General features: G+C 27.5%; 1 protein-coding gene across 2 annotated transcripts; it reads right to left on the bottom strand.

Moving 5' to 3' along the window:
- Positions 1-1049: 1049 nt before the first annotated feature.
- On the bottom strand, positions 1050-7507 carry LOC8263560 (proton pump-interactor 1). 2 transcript variants are annotated; one of them, XM_015728210.3, is made up of 8 exons: positions 7265-7507; positions 6276-6687; positions 4925-5107; positions 4630-4809; positions 4309-4503; positions 2357-2455; positions 1758-2270; positions 1050-1664 (listed from the first exon to the last, which is right to left on the bottom strand). In XM_015728210.3, exons 2-8 carry the CDS (start codon positions 6645-6647, stop codon positions 1338-1340), a joined length of 1869 nt encoding a protein of 622 aa, XP_015583696.1. In that variant the 5' UTR covers positions 6648-6687; positions 7265-7507; the 3' UTR covers positions 1050-1337. The 2 variants fall into 2 exon arrangements, with proteins under 2 accessions (XP_015583696.1, XP_015583695.1); XM_015728209.3 differs by having other exon boundaries at positions 6276-6651; positions 7265-7505.
- Between the last annotated feature and the right edge of the window lie 16429 nt (positions 7508-23936).

The raw sequence follows: 23936 nt of genomic DNA, 5'->3' as shown, positions 1-23936 counted from the left end.
CTAGTTCTTGAGATAGAAAATAAAAATTTTAAATTTACAATACAGGATCCGAAAATATTTTAGTTGATTAAATACATCTGTTAATTATTTTCAATTGCTTGGATGAAAACTAAGACAAAGAGTAAAATAAAATAAAACGACATTTAAAACTCACATTATAAATTAAATTTATTAAAATAAACAACACATTTATATGTGTATGAAATAACCATTTAAAATTCTTAGTGATCAAACCATTTAGTAACTCTGGATTATATTTTTTATAGATTAACAATGAAAAAGAAAAGGAAATTTAAGACTATCAAAAGACCATCAAACCTGTTGGATTCAGGGGCACCCCTTACTCTGCAGACAAAAATTTGACAGAATACATATGCATAGTGAAACTTCCTGCAGAGAGGAAAAGATTGTTTCACTTTCTTTATACAAATTAATGCATTTACATCTTGTCTTAGCAGACAAAACATGAAGGATACAAAAACTATTGCCCCTGCAAACAGCTAAGGAATTTGCTTATGTTCTTATATAAATTTATGCATTTTACATCTAGTCTTAGTATATATACCAGCTTCTGCATAAGGACATGTGCATATTTGATTCCATCCATTAACCTATTTTCTTCCCTATGATATGAATTTACCACACCAGGTCATTATGTGTAGATAATGAGATCCCACTGATACAGAGCCAATTTAGTAGACTTATTGAAGAGTCCTCTGCTAGTAGACTTATTGGAGGGTCCTATTGGCTATGGACACTCTCTCCTTTCTGTCTCAGCAAACTAAAAATCTAACTATCATATATAGCAAATTACAGTACAAGGAGTATAGGGTACACAGACCTGTTCTAACCAAATATGAAAAGAGGTACTTCCAAGCTCAAGGGCAGGAAGGGCATGAAAAGGAACTTTCAATGCAACTCTCCTGATAATCCTAAGGTCCATGCACCAGAAAATAAAACTAGTCTAAGAATGAAAGTTTTCTCATGTCAAACTCAAAGAAGCAAAGCCACAACATACACAATGAAAATGTACTACTCAACTTGCCAGATAAAGCTAAGGATTACGTTTAAGATTCATGGAAATTTAACTTAAAAAGTCAAAATTTGGAAGCACATAAAAACAAAATAGATGTATTTAGTTCTTTCTTTTTTTTTTTTTTGGCTAAATACTTATGGAACTGCCTAAATTACTGCCACCAACATTATGAGCTTTTTCAGTCCATCCACCAACAGGATGCAACGAACATAAATGTCTTAATTCTGCAACTACAAACCTAACCCACTCACACACTCACCAAGCAGAAAATTGTCCAAAAGGCTTCTATTTTATCCTAGTTTCACTTCTTCAGGGAAGTATAGTAATATCCCAAGGCCAGAAACACAAGTAGCAGCAAAGCAGCACCGGCAGCACCAGCCCACATCCAATAGTTGGTCGACCTTTTCCTCCTTAAAATGGCTTTTGGAAGTGAATCTCCGCCCTTTGCTCGAGTCCTGTGCCTGACAGAATTCTCCTTTCTAATTTTGTCTTTCACTGGAGCAGAAGGTTCATCCTGAACTTCAAGCTTCTCAGGTTCTACTGCCTCTGAAACCTGTTCAGCTGGTTCTTCAGGTTCAGTTGAAGGTGCAGGCACTGCAGCCTTCTTCTTCAACTTCTTCTCTTTCTCCTGCAAGTATAAATCAAAAGGAATGTTTTAAGTTTCTACTACAAATTAAGCAGTGCATATTAAGTAATTATCAGAACAAGGAAGTATAATTTCCTTCAGCTTCTTTTCAGCTTCCTTTTCAGCTCTTATAGCTGCTTTCTTTGCAGCTTTTTCAGCCAATTTCTTCTTTCTTTCCTTAGCTTGTTTAGCTTTTTCCATCTCTTCTTCTCTCCTAAGCTCCTTCAACTTTGCTTCATCAATTTCCTTAGCAGGTGAAAGATTCTTTTGCTGCTTCTCTGACTCATAGATCTCATCAGCTACATCAGTATGCTCCGAGGTGGCCTTTAAATCTTTCTTATTTGATTCTTTCGGGGCCTTCTGAGTAGGCAAGGACTCCTTTAGTGGAGTAGCTTTTAAATCTTCTTTTGCTCGTTTGGCATTAGCTTTGGCTACTGGTTCTGGTTCAGAGGGTACAGTCATATCCAATTGCAACAATGGCTTCTCATCCGGATTCCTAATTCGCCCATCCCTACTCAACTGCCGACTGTCAAGTGATGGCAAAATTCTTTTTTCATAATCATCCCTAAAGGCCTTGTTATTGCTCCAGAGGGACATAAATTTATTAACCTAGATAATATTAGAGTACAGGATTAGAATGTAGCAGCAATAATTAAATATGTGATGTACCTGAGAACAATTAGTACTGGTCATACCTCTCCAATAGAAAGTGTCTCAAGAGCTTTTACATCTTTCTTGGCAGCCAGGTCCTTGGCTTCAGTAATGGTCTTGCGACTATTATAGAAGTGGACATTCTGATAGAGATGGTATAATATTAATAATAATGCAAATCACACATCCAGGTTTAATTTAACAGTACTTGAGAAAGGTTGAAACATAATCAAGAATATCTGAAATTCATTTCCATACAACAAACCCCCAAATCTGAATGTCCATTCAACAGTGCCTAAAGATTCAAATATATGAACGATTCATAGATGTGTATCTTGTTATTCGCTTTATAGGCTTTTCTGGCAATAGAGTGCCAGTAAAACAAAAGCTTCAACTGGAAGAACCTAGAATTTGTTCATTATAAAAAGGTAAAGGCTTGTGCTTCTGGATCTATAGATACCAAATACTCTGAACCCATAAATGTTTCCAATGATTCAATATTTTGCAAAATGGTTAATTAGTTCAGATCCACCGTCTTCATTCTTTTAACCATGTATGAATTATAACACAAGTATTAAAGAGGTTTAAATTCAACTGACTCAGCTAACAGTTGCACATTTTCCAACCTTTATATACGCAAAAAGCTCAAGAGTACAAACTACTTAGCATTGAAAAGAAGGAAAAAAAAAAGAGGGACGAGTGGGTTGGGGAAGAGAGAGAGAAAACAGTAAAAAATATCAGAGAGAGGAGGGGGATAGAAATTATAAATGCAAAAAGGAGCTTAGTGTGCAGGTCTAATAAGTTCACTACAAATGTGCACGCCTGATAGATATCATATGCCTACCAATTGAAGAGAGCTTAGTGTGCTGTGAATCACATGCTTAACACTACATACTAAGTCTTTTGTAACACAAAATCCCGATTCTTTTTCAGAAATCATGTTTTTCCAAGCACATAAAGCTAACCCGAAGTTCAGCAAAAAACAAAATTAAGTAGAAGACAGAGGCGAGGATTTAACTTAGGACAAAGTGACTCTTTTTGTATTATTTTTACTTTATATCACTATTATTATTACAGAAGTTTGTATTTTCATAGAATCAATATAAAATATGATAATGAATATTAAAACTACAAAAATATTTTCCTTGTTAATAATATTATATGATATACATATATATATATAGAGATATGTATTTATATATCTAACTGTGGTTCTTCCTTAAGAACAACGGATTAAGCAGCAAACTCCAAAAAAGGAAAATGGTCATTATAAGGGAGGAAGAAAACACCAGAGCTCTCATTCTTAATCATATTGATGTTTGTTCCTTCCCAGCAGCAGTAACCCCGACAGAACATATATATATGTGTGTGTGTTTGTGTGTGTGTGTGTGTGTGTGTGAAATGTTGGAGCTAATCACGGACATAAATCAAACACCCACCCCCCCCAACACCCACACAGAGGTTAATGCAAATATACTAGTTAGCCCCCTGGCTTTCAGTAATACATTATGACACCCATTTGATTTTGGTTTATTAATTAGAACATCCTTCCATTAAAATGTATAGTTAATGGCATAAAAAATGATGAAATTGCCCTCCTTTAAAACACCGTTCACTGTCAGGCTTAAGACCCCTCTCAAGCATTTCATCAAATAGCTTCTCTGCTCTATCCATATCCCTGCACTTTCTAAAAGCTCTTGTAAAGAGACACAGGTGATTTAAGGAGATGGATATCTTAATTGAAATAGGTGGTTCTATTGAAGAAGGAAAAGAAGAAGAGAGGGAACTGCAGAGAGGCTACAGATCGATTGCAAAGGTTTGAGCTTCAGATATGAGCTGTTCATTCTTTTGATAAAAAGCGTAAAGAGCAGAAGTGGTGGAGGATCAATTTTGGAATAGTAAAACCATACACAGCTTAAAATGACTATGGATTAAAAAAATGTAACACTGTTTATTAACGGAAGGGTTGTATTAGTAAATTACTCAATAAACATACCCCTTCATCACGCAGTTGCCTTAAAGACTTGATGCTATCATATGCTTTGTCCCTCCTCTCTGTCACTTCTGTAAGCTCATCCTGTAGAGAATTAATTTCAGCGTCTAATGTTTTCACTTTTTCCCTTAATTGAGTAATTCTTGCCCAAACTGACTGTTGCTCCTTTCTTACTCCATCCAAATCAACACCCATAAGCTACAATAACATAAAACGAGTTAAGTTACCATATGTTTGCTGATAGTAAAACATTCAACAAAACTAGACAAGACAATGAAACTACAAACTTTCATTATTTAACAGTCAGAACTTTAGATCTCTTACTTTGACTTGGTCTTGAATAGCTTCTTTCTGGCCCATTGAATCCTGAATCTTTGCTCTCATTGCAGAATTAGCAATTACTTTTTCCCTTGTCCCCTCAAGTTGTTTGATTTCTCTAAGTATTTTCTTCTCCTCTGTCAACGATATGCTCTCATGTTGCATGTGAAATTGCAAGCTGTGAATCTAATTTCACCAATACCACAGAATAAAGTTAAATGAAAAGCAGCAATAGACACTGCTGCTCAAAATAAATCAGTGAGCTCTAACGAAAATAGAGAAGTTAGCAACTAAAACATACAATATCATTAAGTTCTTCCTCAGATGAACATAAACCACCACGAGCAGCATTGTTTGTTCGCAGCTTGCCTAGCGCCTGTTGAAGAGGTTCCATTTCCTTTCTTTTCTCATCAAAGATTGTTTTATACTGATCATTCTCATTTCTTAGAGTCCTCAGCTGTTCAGCTATTTCTTTACGCTCAGACTACACGAGAAAAGGAAACAAAGAATTAGAATTAAATGTTGCCGTTAAAATAAGATTGGCTATATAATTAAGCACAATCTTTCTACAAACTTGAATGGGGTAATAAATCAACATATCAAAACAGTAGTTGACATCACAGGTCATTAGTAGCCTCCTTAACGTTCATATTTAAGCATAGCAAATAATACCCATATCTTTTGGTATCTTTTGGACAGAATATTGTTATTATAGGAGTTTGAACCACGAAACTCCATGAACCATGAAACTCCATGAACCACAGCCAATAAATGTGTACATGTCACTGCAATGGCTGGCATATAATTCTTACATCTAAAAATGTTTCATTTCCGCAATAAATACAAGTGACACCAAAACAGAAGTGGGGAAAGCAATAACTTCCCGTCATAAAACACTAACTTGAACATTCATCAGCTATTTGTTAGAAGTAGAAGGATCCCTTCTCCAGGCTTTCTATTAACAGAGAAGTAAAAGAGGAACCAAAACAATTCATGATTAAGAATGTGCCATCTTTGCACAAGACACAATGAACCCTCCATCTTAAATCGAAAGCGAAAATAAAAAAGAGAGAGAGAGAGAGAGAGAGAGAGAGAGAGATGAATTAAACGAAGAAAGATTTCAATGGAACATTGTACACAAAAAACTATTGTACCAAGCTTGTTTTTGGAAGATAATCCCTGCAAAACCAACTAATTTCAGGATTAAACTTTTTCCAATCAAAGGGAGATCATGCTAGAATGCTCCCTCTTTTTAAACTAAACACAGGATTCGAGATTCAGGGTGTTTAAAGCACATGCATCAAGCATCAAGCATGCTTAGGTTTAATTACCCTTCGTTGCATTTTAATAATCTCATATTTTTGTAATAAAATAAAGTTTTAATAAAAAAGAAAAAAGAAGTTGTTCACTACCAAATCATCACATGACAGCACAGAATGAAATGCATGTAGGCAAGTGGCAATGATTATGGATACTCAGTTAAAGGCTTTCTTTATTGCCTTAACTATTATGACTGCCCCAGAAAATTGTTAGATTTTAATGAATAACAAATAATTGAAATGGGATTACACAAAGAAAACATTATATCTATCTCTATCTTATGAATCAAATTCTTATTCAAAAGGCCAAAACAAGTAACCTTTTTGACATACCCTTTTTGCTTTCAATTCTTCAGTAATATGAAACCGGGCTTTGTTGTTCCTCTGAATCTCCCTGTCTGCCTGATCAATTTTGACTTTTATTTTTGGATCATCAAATGGCCGGAACCTTACAAAATAAAACGTATGAATCTGCGTTACAGGCCACTCGTCAGCTGCATCCTTTGGGAACTTGGCACCTGCAACATCATTTCCTTCTCCTTTAACATGCTCCTCTTCATGTGAACCAAATTTAATAGTTTCTTTCATCCCTGAATCCTTATCTAGTTTTCCGTTCTCTTTCTCATGCAAAAATGAACCATCTACTTCAGCAACCTTCTCAACGGGTACTTGAGCCATTTCAGATCCCACAACCTCCACACCCATCGTTCTGAACAAAAGATTAGCCTTTTAGAACTGAAAAATCCTGATTTACAGACCCATTAATTAAACATCATCTAAATACAAATTCAACATTAAAAATAAAATCACACATTACAATAATGTCAAAGCCAATACAAATCCATTTTCTTTGCAGGTTTTCTTGATGAAAGATCAACTAGGTTAGCAAGATAATGATTTCAAATAGGTACAAGAAAACAAATAAACAATTCTTCAACTTTCAACAAAATTCAATATCACCTGATCAATGAATCTACAAAATTTAGACACAAATCAACAGATTGGCACGGTAAGCAATCAACAAGAACATAAACAAAGAAAATCCATGCAACTGAGATGTCAAATCCAATTAACTAGAAAAAATAATCTATCCAAAACCAAGCAATTAAATCCATGATAACGAAAACCCAGATTCAATTTTTCACAAAGATCAATACATAAAAGACATACAAGAATGAAATCAAAGAGAAATAGCAAAAGCCAAGAACCAAGAACAGATCAAACATATTAAAAAAGAAAGCACAATCTCTAATGGTCAAGATCAATAAAAACCAATCAAGAAACATAAAGAAATGGAGTCGAATTGGGCATATGATTCTTACCAGAAAGAGAAAGAAAGAAATGGAATCAAAATTTTAAGAAAAAAAATGACAAAAAAGGGAGAAGACCCTCTTGAGAAAGGGCCCTCGAGTTTCGAGTTTTGGCAAAAATCAAACAAAACGGGTCAGATCTCAAATCTCAATCTCTCTCTCTCTCTCTCTCTCTCTCTCTCTCTTCTCTCTTTTCTCTGTTTCCTTTTGTTTCTGCTTCTTATAGAGAAGTAGAAGCAGTGCAAAGTCTTATGTAATTCTGCTAGGTGTCTATTTTGAGAGAGAAAGAAAATGGAAATTTTTGCAAATAATAATAATAAGTGAGAAAAACATTGCGGATATTTATGTTATGTTTAGCTGTGGATCATAAAATAAATTGAAAATGTTGTTCTGAAGCCCGTTTGGTTTTGAGGAAAAGCTGTCAGTTATTAAATTTAAAACATAATAAAATAATTAAGTAAATTAATTAATGTTTTTTAGAATATATATAATAAAATCTATAAAAATTGAAAAATTAGTTTATGAAATGAATAACGATAATTCTACACTTTCAACAATTAGCAATATCTTATACTCTTATTTCAATTATAAAATTAATTTATATATAAAATTAATAATATTTTTATATTTTATAATTATTTATAATTTTCTAAAAATAGTAATAAATTAAATAACTCTAATTATATATAAAATTTCGGATTTAATATTTTATTATATAAAAATATAATTTATTTTAAATACTTATTATTTGATTTCAATATTACTATATTTAAATTAAAAATCATTACATAATTTAAAAAATAATTTATTAGTTGATGTAATACTAAAAATATAATTTAAAGTATTTTTTAAGATTATTACTTAATTAAAAATTAATTTATTAATTAATTTAAATTAAAATATAATTTTAAAATTAGAATTATTTTTTAATTAAGATACAACTTATTAATTAATAAAATCATAAAATTATATATAAATTTAGGTTTCATGCTTAAAAATAAATATACAATCTAAATAAAAAAATTTATATGTTAAACATATCAAAATATTTTATGTCAAAATTTAATACATATATATATATAAGTAAACATATAGATTAGTATTGCTTCATAAATAATTAACCAAATCTAAAGTATGTTGTGGAGAGTGTAAATGATTTTTGTTTTCAAAATGTATCGCTTTGCTTGTATAGTTACTAGAAATAATTTATACGGTTTTTCAAAAATGTTTTAAGATTTTCTATAATCATATGCGAAAGGTTGTTAATGAGTTTAAATATTTTTAATTATTTTTGTAATATGCGATTTGAATATTGACACCTATTATTTTTGTATTATCTTTTAATTATTTTTTATCTTATATTTTTCTCATTAAGGATGGATTTTGAACAATTGTAAAATATGTATGTTTAGAATATTATTAATTAAATATGTTATATACGCATATTAAGTATAGTAATCTAATTATTTTGTGGTCAATTATGAACAATTATATATTAATTTAGGTTAATTTATTATGGGTTTGTATATTATTTGTATTTTTAGGTATTTTAAGCATAAAAATAGAATTTGCAGTTTTAAGATGCACTCAGAGAGAATTCAAGGACTTAAAGAGCAAGAGATTGCATGAATATGTGAGGAACCCACAAAGGGTCTTCGTGAGGTTGTGCGAGCTGCATGGAGTGTGCAATGAAGCAAGCTAGCGATTACATCATGAGGCACCGATTTTTGGACTTCGATTTTAAATTCTATCTTTGTTCTTCTTTTAGGCTTTTAGGTCTTTTCGATAGTCTATATATTTAGATAGTAGATGGATTTTTATGTATTTTTATATAGTTTTTAGAAAGAGATAAACACATTTTAGAGAGAAGAAAATTGCTACAAAATCAAAAGGAAATTTATAATTTCTTGGAGATTGAATAGTATTTTTTCAAATCTTCAATTTTAATTAAGTTTTTTCTTTTATTTATTGTTTATTTAATATGAATAATTAATTTTTTTACTACATTGAAGCATGTAATTTAATGGATTTAGGATTAGATTTAATAAAAAATTTCTTATTTCTTAATTTAATCTTTTTATGCTATTGTGAATATTGTGATTGGCAATTATATGATTCTTATTCTAAGGTTTGTATGACGATTTGAAAGAAGAAGTATAAATTTAAATCTAGTAGATTAAACACAATAATATTAAATAAAGAAATATATATAATAGAGTATAATGTTTGAATTGTTGCTTAACGAGTTTAATTATATGTTGTTACCTTTTTAAAAATTAATGATATTTTAATTGAATACAATCTAATAACTTGAAAAATTATAGAAAATCATAGAAACAATTGCATTTAGCAATTGAAATTTTGATTTCACTTCTACGATGATTGCCATTATATGAAATATGGATATCTAATAATTTTAACTATTGAAATTTAGTCCTTTTTACTAATTATTTTTATTATTTAATATTAAATATTTACAGTCTATTTCTTTTAATTTTACATAAATTTTAATAATTTTTAATTGAATTGTCCATGTGAGATCGATTTTGATTCACTAATTTATATTATAATTACTTTGTATATGTGTAGGTGAAGATTTAAGCGATTATTGTTTGAGAGTTATTTTCTAAGGATAAGTACATAAAAGTAATTTATTGTTTCATTATTTAACAACTTTTAATTTATAGTTTTTTTTTTCAAACAAAAGAGATATGTGGTTGAAAATTGTGATAAAAAGAAGCATTTTATACCGTTAAAAAGTATCAATTGACAATGATTTAGCTATTTGTACTCCATTCAGTCGTTATTATCATATTTTTCATTTTTGATAATATGGATTTAGAGCTTAACAACTCAAATGTCATTGCTTATCCATTAAATCATTGTCATCGTATCAATGACTTCTTAAATAGCGATGCAATGATCAAATATTAGAATTAGGAGTTGTTAAGCTTCACACTCACGTTATCAAACACAAAAAACATAAAAATGATGGTCAATAAGAGTAAAGGTACCTAGATCCTTGCAAATTGATAATTTTTAATTGTGACTTCTTTTGTTACGATTTATAACCATATACTTATGTTTATCTAAAGAAGAATCACATACTAATAGTTTGTAATACAGTGAAACCACAAGGTGATTTGTTATACTTATTTCTATTAATTTTCGAACTATATTAGTCATTTAAGAGTTAATTATTTCTCTTTAGTTTTTTTTATATAAAAGAATAAGGAAATATGAGTGTCAAATTCTGTACAATCATTCCTGGAGGCTAAACGTTAAGTAGTAACCATAATTAAAATTTATTTTTGCTTTCGGTTATAAACTTAGCAATTAACTCTCATCAGCCTGTTTGATTTGACTGATTAATATAGTTGCTAGTTGGTAGTTGATAATTAGTAGCTGGTAGATGATAAATTAAATAATTTAGTAAGATTTTATTAGTTATTGTTATTAGCATGTTAATAGCGTATTTGACATTGTTGTCGGAGACAAAAAGAAACTAATTTACATGAAAAAAAATAGTTTTGAAATTTATTTGTTTAAATTAAAACTAAGTTTTGATTATCTCAAAATCAATATCTAGAAAAATGCACCTAAGAATTAATTTCTAAAAAAATTTAATTTTAATTTTGATAGGCAGTTGTTTTGTTCAATAAATTTGGATAAAAACAACCTCAATAATTCAAAATTATCATATTATTGCCAATATATAAATCAAAAGTCTTATTTGTTGTCTCATTCTTTTCCTCGGTATACATTTATCAAATTTTCATGTTCTCATGTTTTTTATTAAATAATACTTAAGAAATACGCACAATTATTTTTATAATTAGTCTTTTTAATTAGTCACTAACGTGTGTAAAAAGACTAAAAATAATACCAATTATTATTGTCTTTTCTTTTTTTCTTTTACGAAAAGAATACATTATAACCTTGATAAAATGATATTTGAATAACTAATAATTTCTTTTAAATAATATTTTTAGCTGGTATTAACTTAGGGTCAATATGTTGAATTAATAATTTGCCAGATTTGTAAGATAATATATTGTAAAAAAAATGTTAAATATCCAATATATGGGTTAGTAATTTAAATGGCTAAGATGCTAAATTGCCCCTTGAACTTAAAATTGATGTATAATTAACTTAAATTTTAATTTTCTAATCAATATATCTAATAACTTAACAAAAATGGTATCTCATTTTATGCATATTTAACTAAATAATATACTCTATTTGAATAATAAAAGACTATTAATACAACACGTATCATAATAATAGATTCTTATTTTAAAGGGATAAAATTTGAAATATGATCCAACTCGATATTAATTTTAAGAGAAAAAAAAGAATAATGTATTTAAATTAAGTTAAAGTGTCAATTTGTTCCCTGAATTTGGAGCCAATAGACAATTACTCGTATTTTAATTTTTTATCTAATTTATTCAGCAACTTGGTAAAAATTATCAATTCACTCTAATTAAATTACTTAGTCAATACAAAAAGTTCAAATTAGTCATTGAATTTCATACTTAGCAAATTATGTAAAAATATTTTTTTATCGAGTTAGAGTAAAATTATTTAATTTTTTAATATAAATTACTTTAATTATATAATAAAAATAAATAAATAATATCTTTAGTTAAAAAAATAAATTATATAATATTACCAATCTCATATAAGATCATACTCTTATAAATTTAGAACAAAAAAATCCTATATTTTAGCAATATTTAGTTTTAGTTTTCAATAGAAAAATGATAACTTAATAATTTTTCATACTCAAAACGGGTCTGGTTCTTGACCCAAAGAAACATCGAACATTTATAAAATTATTTAATTTTATATTATTAAAATTTATTTAAAATATTTTTTAAATTTTTTAAATTATTTATATAATGATCGAGTGAAGATACAATTATTATTTTTATTAGAAACTAAGACTAAATATTGCTAAAAATATAAAATATCTATTCTATTTCTATAAAAGCATAGTTTTATATGAGTTCGATAATATTATTTAATTTAAAACTTCTAATTAAAAATATTATCTAACTTTTCCATTGAATAATATGAATAAATTATATTAAAATTAAATAACTTACTTTTAACTCAATAAAAATCTATTTATATAATTTGACATTTAGCATGAAATTCAATGACCAAATTGAATTTTTTATATTGAGTAAATTTCTTGATAGGGTGTTTGGTTTAAAGGTTTGATGCAGTTGATAGTTCCTTCTCACTGAACAACTATATTAAAGCGATTGATAAAAACTTAAGAAACAACAGCTGATATCTGATTTAGTTCCAATCAGTTGTCGATTGTATCAGCTCTATTTTTGAGTTTTTTCTTATCACCTGATAGCTGATTTGATTTTTATTTATTTGGACACTATTATCCTTATTAAAACTTATTAATACTAACTTACTTTAAATTGATCTCATATAATTTATATTTTTATATTTTAAAATAAATAATTATTATGTTAAAATTATTTTTAATTGTTAAATAATTATAATATTTAAAATTATAATATTTGAAATTAGAAATTTTTATTGGTAGAATTTAAGTTTCTACTTTTAAAATAATTTTTATAAATATTTTTAATAATAAATACAATTGAGCTAAAAAATTAACTATAAGTTTTTTAATTATTATAAGTTATTTTTATTAATTTGTATCATTAAATATAATATAATAAAATAAAATATATTAATGATAAGTTATACCTTCAATGTTATTTAATATACTAACAATAATCGCTAATAAAATTCTACTAAACGGTTTAATTCATCAACTATCGGCTACCGGCTATCAACTGCATTGATCAGCTAAACCAAATATGCTCTAAATATGCATTTGAAAACAAGAAAATACATTAATGTATTTTACTTGGTTAATAAAAAAATATAAACCTAGCAAAAGAGGATATAAATTTGTTTGGTTGTAAATTATTAATTAATTAATTTTTTTATCTCCAAATTAATAATTCATAGAAGTTTTATTGTATTACAACATAAATGACTTATCTTTAATTAGGAATTAAGGAAATAGAGTTAACTCCTTTCAATGTAAATAATTTTTTCTTTAATTGAAAAAAAAATTTAACACCCTCAATAAGAAAATGGATTAATAATGTTAATTAACCATTAGAACAAACAAATAAAATTAAATTTAAAGTTGAAATGTCTTGATATAAGTGTTTTTAATCATATAAATAAGCTTAAAATATCTTGATTTCATTTTTATCTAAAATAATAATAAAAATAACAATAACACACCATAGTATTTATATCAGTTAAAATGTATAATTTATTATTTTTTTTCGATACTTATCAAAGTACATCCATATTTATTATTTTACATGGCAACAATTCATATGTATGCTGTGAAATCCTTTTAACGGTCTTATATAATACATGATATATATAATTGTATATTTAACACTTGGAGCTATCAAAAAATAGCAATTGTTGCATTTAACACGTATAATTTTATTGCAATATCATAAAAGAAGAATCAAATGATGTTTTTTTTAATATTTTATGATGCCTTCTTTTCTTATTAATAGTTGATAGTAAATTCTCTTACTTTATCATAAAGTATTTTGAAAGTATCTTTTCATTTATGGAAGGTCCAATTGTCATAAAGGTGAAAATTTATTTAATACAGGAGTATAAAATTTACAGTATCTATCTCTTTAGAGCAAACGCTTTTATTATTTTATAAATCTCAAGTATATTTAAGAGTGAACATGATGGGTTATTTTATTTGATAAGCAATTTGTAGATTGTTGATTGATTGTGATGAAGGTTGTGTTGATGTAGGAATTGGGTTTAATCATTTTATTTTAATTTTAAGTGATATTTTTATAGATTTTATTAGTCCATCTTAATTTTTTATTTTAATTTGATTTTAGTATTTATTTTATTTTATTTTTTAAGAGAATAAAAATGTAAAGAAGAGCCAAATCTCATTATATTATTGGTGCAAATTATAAATATAGCCCAATCTAATGGAAATATTAAGAGTGTTTGCAATTTGGGTTAACTAGACCTTTTAGAATAGCTGCTACATCTGGAAATTATTTGAGTTTGCTCGCATATGTTAGTGGAAATAAATGCGGATCTTTTCATTTTTTACATGCCAAGATATCTCAAAAACTTAGTGCCTCGAATGGTAATTTATTGCCTAAGAGGTAAGGAAGTTCTTTTAAAGGTTGTTATACAATCCTTACCAACATACACTATGTCAGTATTCTTTTTCCTAACTCTCTACATGATTCCATTGAAAAAAAAAATTATAAATGCATATTGGCAGGGTACTATTAATGATCGGGATAAGGGCATTCATTGGTCTAGTTGGCAGCGAATGACATAGTAAAGGAGACTAGAGGTTTAAGATTTAGGTCTTTTAAGGAGTTCAAACTTTCCATTTTATATAAACAACTATGAAGATTACTAAAGAAGCCTAACTCTTTTATTTTTCAGAATTTTAAGAGCATGTTATTTTTCATCTAGAAAATTAGAATCGGCAAAGCTTGGCCATTCACCTAGTTACACTTGGAAAAGCATTTTGGCTGCAAAAAATGTTATTGAAAAAGGATATTTTTGGAAAACGGGTGATAGGTTTGGAATCAAAATTTGGATTCCAGATTTCTATTCCAGACTTTACATCCCAATGCCTTAAGGCATGGAGGCTATGATGGTGAATGATTTGCTTATTCCTGGTGAGAGGTAATGGAATGCGCCTTTGCTGCATCAATTGTTGCTTCTTGTGGATGTTCAATGTATTTTATCCATTGCTTTGAATGCCACATCTTTTGAGAATACAACTATTTCAAGATACACTATGTTAGACATTTACCTTGTTAAGTCTGCTTACCATGTGGCGTATGATATCAATCACAATTCAGTCCTTTCTTCATCCTTATAACACAACCATTTGAAGAAGATTTGGAATGCATAGGTACCTAATAAAGGCAAGATCTTTGCCTGGCGTGTCTTGCATGGCTATCTACCCACCAGGGTACAGTTGTCAAAACAGTTTAATATTCTTAATCTTTTATATCCACTTTGTCATGATGTCGATGAGTCTACTGCTCATACATTAATTTATTGTCCAGTAATACAATTGGTTTGGTTTGTATGTGCCTTAGGGCTGTATGTGGATAGTGTTGCAGATTTGGATTTCATGCTTGGTTGATTCATAAAGTTGTTTCTTGCAAGAACAACTAGCTCTATTTCTTTTTTGGCCATGGTATATCTAGGGGGCTTGCAACAAACGGGTCTAGAATGATTATGGGTTTCAATCCGATGAAGTTATTTAAAAGAGGTTTGGCTCTATACCATGAGTATCGTTTGGTATGATACACAAACTCTCTATCCCCGCCTTGTTTTGTTGTATCGCAAGTTTCAAGATTAGTACCATATGTAGGTTAGGTCAAGATTAATGCTAATGGTGTTGTGCTTGCTAATGCACGCTCATCAGATTTGGGAGCAGCGATTCATAATAGTGATGGCCAAGTTCTTGCATGTATGTCACAATTATTGCATTGGTTCCCCCTTTATGGTTGAGGCTGTTAGTTTTCGAGATGTGGTGCTTTGAGTCTATACTGTCTCATAGGAATGTAAAGATTTGGGTTGATTATCTTGAGTTGGTCTAGGGTTTGTAGTAGCCAGATGCTGATCTCTCTGTGCTTGGACTGATTTTACATGATATTTCTATCATACAAATCCAATTTGCTTGTTTCAAATTAAGCCACTGTGGTTGGACAGTAAACATGATGGCCATGTTTTGGCTAGAAATGCCATTGAAGTTTTTGATGTTTGTGTTTGGATTGGTCTTGTTCCATCATTTGTGTCTTCTGTTTTACTTGGTGATTGTAATCACCTTTATAATCCTTAATGAAGTTTCTATCCTTTTCAAAAAGAAAAAAGAATGTGTTAAAGAATGACACTAAGACAAAATAAAGAATATGGATTTAATTGTTTTTCCAACTTGTTTAAGGGTTCTTTTTACATTTTGTCTATATTTTATGAATAACTTTTAGGATTGTATAGTCAAACATATAGATTAGCCCTTTAACTTTAGGTCAAAGTATAACTAACCTCTTTAATTTCAAAGTAGCTCAATTACACCTTAAAGTTTGAAAAATAAACCAATTACATCATTGAAGTTAACTCCATCTATTTCGCAGGGTCATTGTATGAAATCCAGTAAAATGCTTTAACTCTTCCAATTTAATTTTTTTGCATGTGAAGAAGTATTAGATCTGCTATTTAATTTATCATAAAATGATAATTTCTCCTTCATTTTAACAAAGAAAGAAAAATTAACATCATCATTATTAATTAAAAAAAAAAGATTTAGCTCCAAAAATATACGTGTTCTATTTTTTAAAAAACTCTAAAATTAAGCTACTTTAAAATTTAGAAATTTAATTGTGCTTTAGCCAGAAATTCATAAAGTTACCTATACCTCTTGCCTAATTGATTATATGTTTATGTTTTTATTTATAGTATTTATTAGCTAAAGTTTAAAATTAGTTTATATTGTTAAATATTTATTTTTATCCAAATTGCATTATTTTTATAACAAAAACTCTAGAAATTGAAAAATAGTCTAAATTTGCATTCTATAATGATAAAATAAAGAAAAATGAGCCAACTAAATTCCACATAAGATTAAAATATGATATATATATATATATATATATATAAGAAAAATAGCAATTTTAAGAGAAATAACTTTCTTATTTGAAAAGTAGATCATTTTTTAACTTTTATGTCGCTTAAAAGAATAAAAAGAAAAATATATAAGAAGTTAAGAACTAATAAATAAAAATTAACTAAATTCATAGTAATCAATATATTAACTATGAGTAATGATCTCTTACTGTGTTATTTTAATTGATAATTTAAAAAAAAAAATTCCAGACGTTTAAAAGTTTACTGTGTTGGTTAATCTTTTAAAGATTATTGATTTAGTTATGATTTTATCAATTAAGAATAAAAAAAATTAAATTGTTATCAAAATTAACATATGGATGCCACTTAAGAAGATGGAAAATTCCATTTGACAAATCTTAATTTCACATTATTATTTACATTATTTAATTTTAATTTTAATTTTTATTTACCAAATGGCATTTATGTTGCTGCATATATTTCTCATTTAGTTAGAATTATACACAATTAGCTAAATAATAGCCAAATTGATATTTTAAATAATTGGCTAAAACATAAACTTTTGTAAAGATTTAAGCCTTTTTTTGTAATTCTATTTTACTAATTACTTTTGATAAAAAAATATAAATAATAATTAATTTTTTAATTAAATATTTTAATTTTAAATTAAAATAATTAAACTCTTAATTTAAATAATACAGACAGAAAGCAGGCAGATGAAAATTAATTTATATACAACTGCTCATATACTAAGAAGAAAACAAACAAAAGAAAAGTACAGAAAGCAATAAATAAATAAATAAATAAAAATATTTTGGCATATGTAAATGTGAAAAAGTGTTGCACTCTTGTCCCAATGTAAATGTGCCTATAATTCTAATTTACCCATTGGCCTTATCCGAACCTAACGCAACGCACGTGCCTTGCGTGAGTCTATCATCTGTGTGTGTGGCGTAGTGGCCTTTCCTTTTCAGTACTTCGCGGACACGTTTTAAAAGTCGATGGTAACGAGAGCACTGTTTTGGAGAAGGGCTTTTCAATTCATATATTGCCATTAATGCCCTTACTCGTACAGTTTATTAACTAAAATGCCATTGCTCCTCCCGCGGCTTTTGTGGTTTTATTGAACAGGGAATCTGACTTGATTGGTCCCGCTAGATTTCTTTTTGTTTGTATTTGGAGCTCATCATCAAGTGTTTCTCTCGACACACACAAACTTTGGATTCTCTTGAATATTTGGGAAGACAGAAAATGGATACCTAATCAAACAATATAAACTCTTTTTGTGTATATATATATATATATATATAAATTTCAGTCACGTGTTATATATGTAAATAATAATAATAATAATAAATAAATAAATAATTATTTTTACATAATAATTAGTAAAATTATTAAATATAAACTAAAAAGATAAAAAGAATTTATGTAATTTTTCTAACACATAATTTTAAATTCAGCTTGATGACATCTAATATTTATTAAATTATATACCTTTAATAATTAAAAAAATTAGCATTTATAATTTTTTTCTTTTTAAGAATTAACTTACGTAATTTTCATTATATAAGATTGCAGGATCAAAATTATTTTTGCTATCAGTTTTAGCATTTTCTTATTAAATATTTTGTGAATCTGAATTTTTCAGAGCCTGCCCAAGCGATTGCGGCTATGTCACTATATCAAAGATTGTCTCATTTGTACTAAGCTCGATCCAAAGGTGTGCTGTTCGGAATGAGGTCTTAAGGGATCACGACAACCACGATGACCGCAAATTATCAGAAAAGATTGAAAGTCGCCAACCGAGTAAATAACCGGGACAAATAGAGAGGGGCACAGAATGGGGACTCGAATTCCTCGCGGAGTGCTTAACTTTCTTCCTCTCCAAATCAGATATTTGGTTTCGAAAAGTTAGGTACATATTGGGAAGAGGTTAGACACCCCAACACATCTGGACACAGAGTCTGGCCTCCACTAAACTATAAGGCTTTTGATTTTCCTAATCATACTAATCTGACTTAGTTGTTACCTATTTTATTATGATGACATTTTATTATCTTGTTTAAATATGCAAAGGTGAGAAAAATGGACTAGCCTAGCATATATCTACCTAAGTGAAAAAGACACATTGGTGTGACTAATCCTAAGGAGGTACATAGGCACCTTAAATTTTATCTGACATATAAGAACCAGTTTTATTAAGCATGTGGGTGTTACATTCATTTTATCTTTAATTGATTAGGTGAGGAAGTATGAGAAGGTGGGGAACTCACACAAGTGAGTTAATTATTTTCATTATCACGTGAGGTGATCAATCAACCTAAGTTCGGTTTACCTTTAGCATGTGAGGTGAAATCTAAGCATACCAAATGATATTGAACTCAATCCAAAGAAAGGGAAAGAAAAAATTAAGGGGGATATAAACTGGATAAATGATTATAAAAGGAGGAATAGCTAATATCCTAATTAATATTAGCCACACACAAACATATAAATGCATAAGCATATAATCGGCCCTAAATTAAAATTAAACCTAAGGAACTGTCATTAAAGAGGGTTGATCCGACTCCAAATGAGCTGAACCTGTACTACGAAGTTAAGAAGTTAGTTTAAACACTCATAGTATTAGTTAAAGTAACAAACATGTGGTTAAACGCACTTAACATACAAAATCACATTTCAAACCTAAAACATTTTAAGAAAGCTACTTTAACATTTGAAGGGATAAACTTTAAATATATAAATAAAATCCTAAATATTTATAAATTGAACATAATGTAAACAAACTCATTTATTCCTAAACATATTCCTAATCATGCAGACAAAGTACTAAAAATACGATTAAGCCAAATAAGTTATTAAAACACACATAACTTAAAGCATGCTTCGTAACTTTAAATTCACTTTAGATCATTGTTAAACAAAAGTTAAATACACTAGGAGAACATCATCTCATCATACAAATTATATTCAAAGCCATAACCATTCAAAAATACACTAAAAATGGAAGTTTAAGGGCTTCTACAAGCTTACCATGCATGGGGTAAGCTTAACCCACATGGGCTAAGCGAAAGCCCGCGTGGGATAAGCTTGTAGAAGCCCTCAAGCTTCCGTATTTAGCTTGTTCTTTAATTTAGAATCCTCCAAAATCCAGTGAAGGTGATGTATATGATGAAAATGGTGATTAATATGTGCAAAAGCAAGTTAAACTTCATAAATTAGGCCCTTGGAGTATACCTTTAAAGATTTTCAAAAGAGGAAGAGACTTTAAGTAGATGAAAGGACTTATACACTCTTAAACACCTAAATAGAATCCTCAATGCTCATGGACCTTGTCAAGACCTATAAAACAGAAGCTTTTAGCACATAAAGAATGTGGTTTCTTTTGTTTTAGTGAAAGTTAAGCCAATTTTGAGAATGAGTATAAAGGTGACTCTTTTAAGTTATTTAAGAAAGAAGGTGGAGCTTTAGGTTTTCTAAATGATTCTTAGTTGCTGAAAAGTGTTAATAAAGGAGCTAAATAAAGGTTTTAATGAATATATGTGATGATCTTTGTCTTGGCTAAGAAATGGGATGTGTATAAAACGATGAAGAAGGTTTCAATTGGGTTTCTTTTATGGTTTATTGCCTTAAGAAAGATAAATGGTTTCTAGAATAGACTTAGAGATATAGAGAATTATGGTTTCAAAATGTTGTAAGTTGAGAGAAGTTATAGCTAGAGTTTTAGGAAGGGTTAATATATATATATATATATATATATATATATATATGTGTGTGTGTGTGTGTGTGTGTGCGTGTGTGTGTGTGTGTGTGAAAGTGAGTGCTTTAGGATTTTAGGGGGAGGCTTTTAATTGGTTGAGGAAATGGAGGGTTAATGATGCCTCTTTTAGGGTTTAGGGAATGTCTATAATGTTTGCACGTATCCCTAGAGTTTCTTCAACCGTCAAAGGCACAAAACTTGAGGTAGATAGTATTCTAGAGCCTAAGCCCATGTGGGCTTATCACCTAAGCCATGTGGGCTTAGCTAAGCTCATGTGGACTTGGCTTTACCGCACGTGGGTTTAAGCTAGTCCACTAGGATTTTAAGCTACGACTGAGATTTTCATATTTTAATTTTGTGTTTTTAAATATTTCTAAGGTTTTTAGGATTTATTTTCATTCTCGTTGGCCCATTCTGAAGGATTTCAATATCTTCAAGTGCCTTTCGGTGCTTTTTTTACTTTTGCTACTCAAAATTCACTACTAGACTCGTCGTAATCTCGTTATCGGGCTTATATAACGGAGGAGCAAAAAAGTTAAATAATAACACATCTGTTTTTATTTTTACTTTTTATCAATACTAATATTTTTGTAATTATTAGTTATTCTGTACATTTAAAAATGTTATAAAAATATAAAAAAAATATTTTTTAACTCTACCTGCCTCTTTATTTTTTTCTCTTTTATCATTTTGTACAAAAAGAAAATATTCTTTAAGTCATCGCACTCATCTTTTAGATGCGATGGTCAATTCTTCTTTTTATTTATATTACATATTTTGACCAATAAATATAGGTCTTTCAAATTTGTTTATCTTTTTCCATTTCTGTTAGGATTTTATGATTTCTCTTTTATGGAATTTTTAGTTCTCTTTGTGGAGGTTTTGATTATATCTTTTATGAGATTTGAATCTTCTTTTATGGATGTATTCATGGAATTTTATATAATTTCAATGTTGATCGTAAGAATTCTTTTTGTTGATATTCTCACAATCAGACTCATTTAAAAGACTAAAAAGTTAATTTGTAATTTAAAATTGCCACTGAATAAAGCACACAGACCATCAAGTTACAAATTAATTTAGCTTTATTGATATAATGAAAAATATAAATACAATTTACTATTCAAGTGAGATTTTTTTCTTATATTTATTGATTTTACTGTTATATAAAAAAAATCATATCATTGATGAAAGATTCAAGAATTCTATCAAAAAAAATATTTTAAGAATTTAATTAAGAAATCATATCTTTAAATATTTCTTTTCTAAAAGAAACTTACTTCCTTTCAAAAACAAATTGCCTAAAACCATGCCCTCAACGATTTGTAATATGGGATTAAAAAACCCACTTCTTTTATTTTATCTATAATTGAAACTATGATTATATTTCTTTAGCTTGATGATATAGATTATTCTAGTTAAATAATAGTCTTTTATTTTAGAAAAAATACATATATTAAATAAGTTAAGCATCTTTAATTATTAGATATACATATTAACATGAACTCAATCCATCACCCAATAAAAATATTTTGACTAGCATTGATAATCATATTTATCATATTTTATTTCTAATTAGCATCAATTATAATTATAATTTTTGTTATCTTATCGTAGGTACTACAATATAAAACTTTAAACATAAATTTATGTAATATGAAATTACACATAAAAAATAATAATATAAGCTTATATTCTAATTGTAATTATATTATTTATATTATTAATAATATAGTATCAATAGCTGAATTCATTATATTTATAAAATAAAAAATAAATTATTTTATTAAATTTAGAACCATAAATACTTTTATTAATTAAGAAAATAGCATGAACTAATATAGTTACTTAGATGAAGAGTTCTAATACAATTAAAATTAAACTTTCATATACAACCTAGTTCCATTGTTATAATATATTATCAGAAATCAAGTTTATTAACTTTAAATTACATTAATTTATTTAACTTTTAAAACCTTAACTCATAATCTATATACATTAATTTCTTTGATATTTAAATTTTTTTGATATGTGTGGTTAATTTTTGACATATATGATTTTTTTGACATGCACATGAAATTCAAATTTATGTGTAATTTTATAGTTTTTTTATTAATTTATTAATTAATAGATTATATTTATAATTAAACATTAATTCTAATCCTAAGAAATAATATATTAATTATATTTTAATATTATGTTAACTAATAAAAAATTTTAATCAAATAATAATCCTAATTCTATCATAAGAATAGAATATTAATTTTTAATATTATATTAATTAATATATTAATTCTCTAACTAGATAATAATTCTAATTCTAAAATACATTTTAAATTATATTTTTAATTTTATATTCAATAATAATCATATAGTAAATTTTGAATTCTATAAAATAGTAATAACAATTATATTGATAGTATTAATTTATATAATACTAAAACTAATTAAAAATAATTTTAAAATAGTTTTAATATTATTGCACTATTAAATTTTTAAAATAATTTTAAAAATAAAAATATTTAAAAATAATTAATTTGTTATTATTTTTTAAAATATTATATATACCTAACTGACTCCAAAAAACAAATGATCAAGTTATCCTATATTTAATATGATCTATATTATTATTTTTTTAATTTTTAATACTTTTAATAGCTCAAAAATTATATTTTATAATCAATATTGAAAATCTTAATATAATTGGATTGATAGAGTTAGACATATACTTAATAGATAGTTAATATAATTCTTAATAAATTAAATTAATAAATAACCTATTTAATTCAATTAAATAAATGATTAAAAACATCTTTTCAATAAATCTATCAATTTCATCATATATATATATATATATTGTATGATATATGCGGATAAAGAAAGATTGTAATTAATTACTATTAAATAAATTTTTAATTAAAATACTTATTTAATAAAAAGATATATGCATTGCATTTAATTATTATTAAATAAATTTTTAATTAGAATACTAATTTAATTAAAAGATATATCGGAATAAACTATAAAAATATATTTTTTATTATATAATTAATTTAATTCACAGACTTATAATTTAATATATAGTTATAAAGATATTTCTCGTTGCACAAGTATTATAATTAGTTTTGTTATATAATATATATGTATATATATATATATCACTATTAACCACTAATAATAAAAAGAATAAATCAATATAAATATAATAATTAATAAATAATA

Source organism: Ricinus communis, chromosome 9 (assembly GCF_019578655.1).
Source record: "Ricinus communis isolate WT05 ecotype wild-type chromosome 9, ASM1957865v1, whole genome shotgun sequence".
Lineage (NCBI taxonomy): Eukaryota > Viridiplantae > Streptophyta > Magnoliopsida > Malpighiales > Euphorbiaceae > Ricinus > Ricinus communis.
This window is presented reverse-complemented; position numbering and strand designations above follow the sequence as displayed.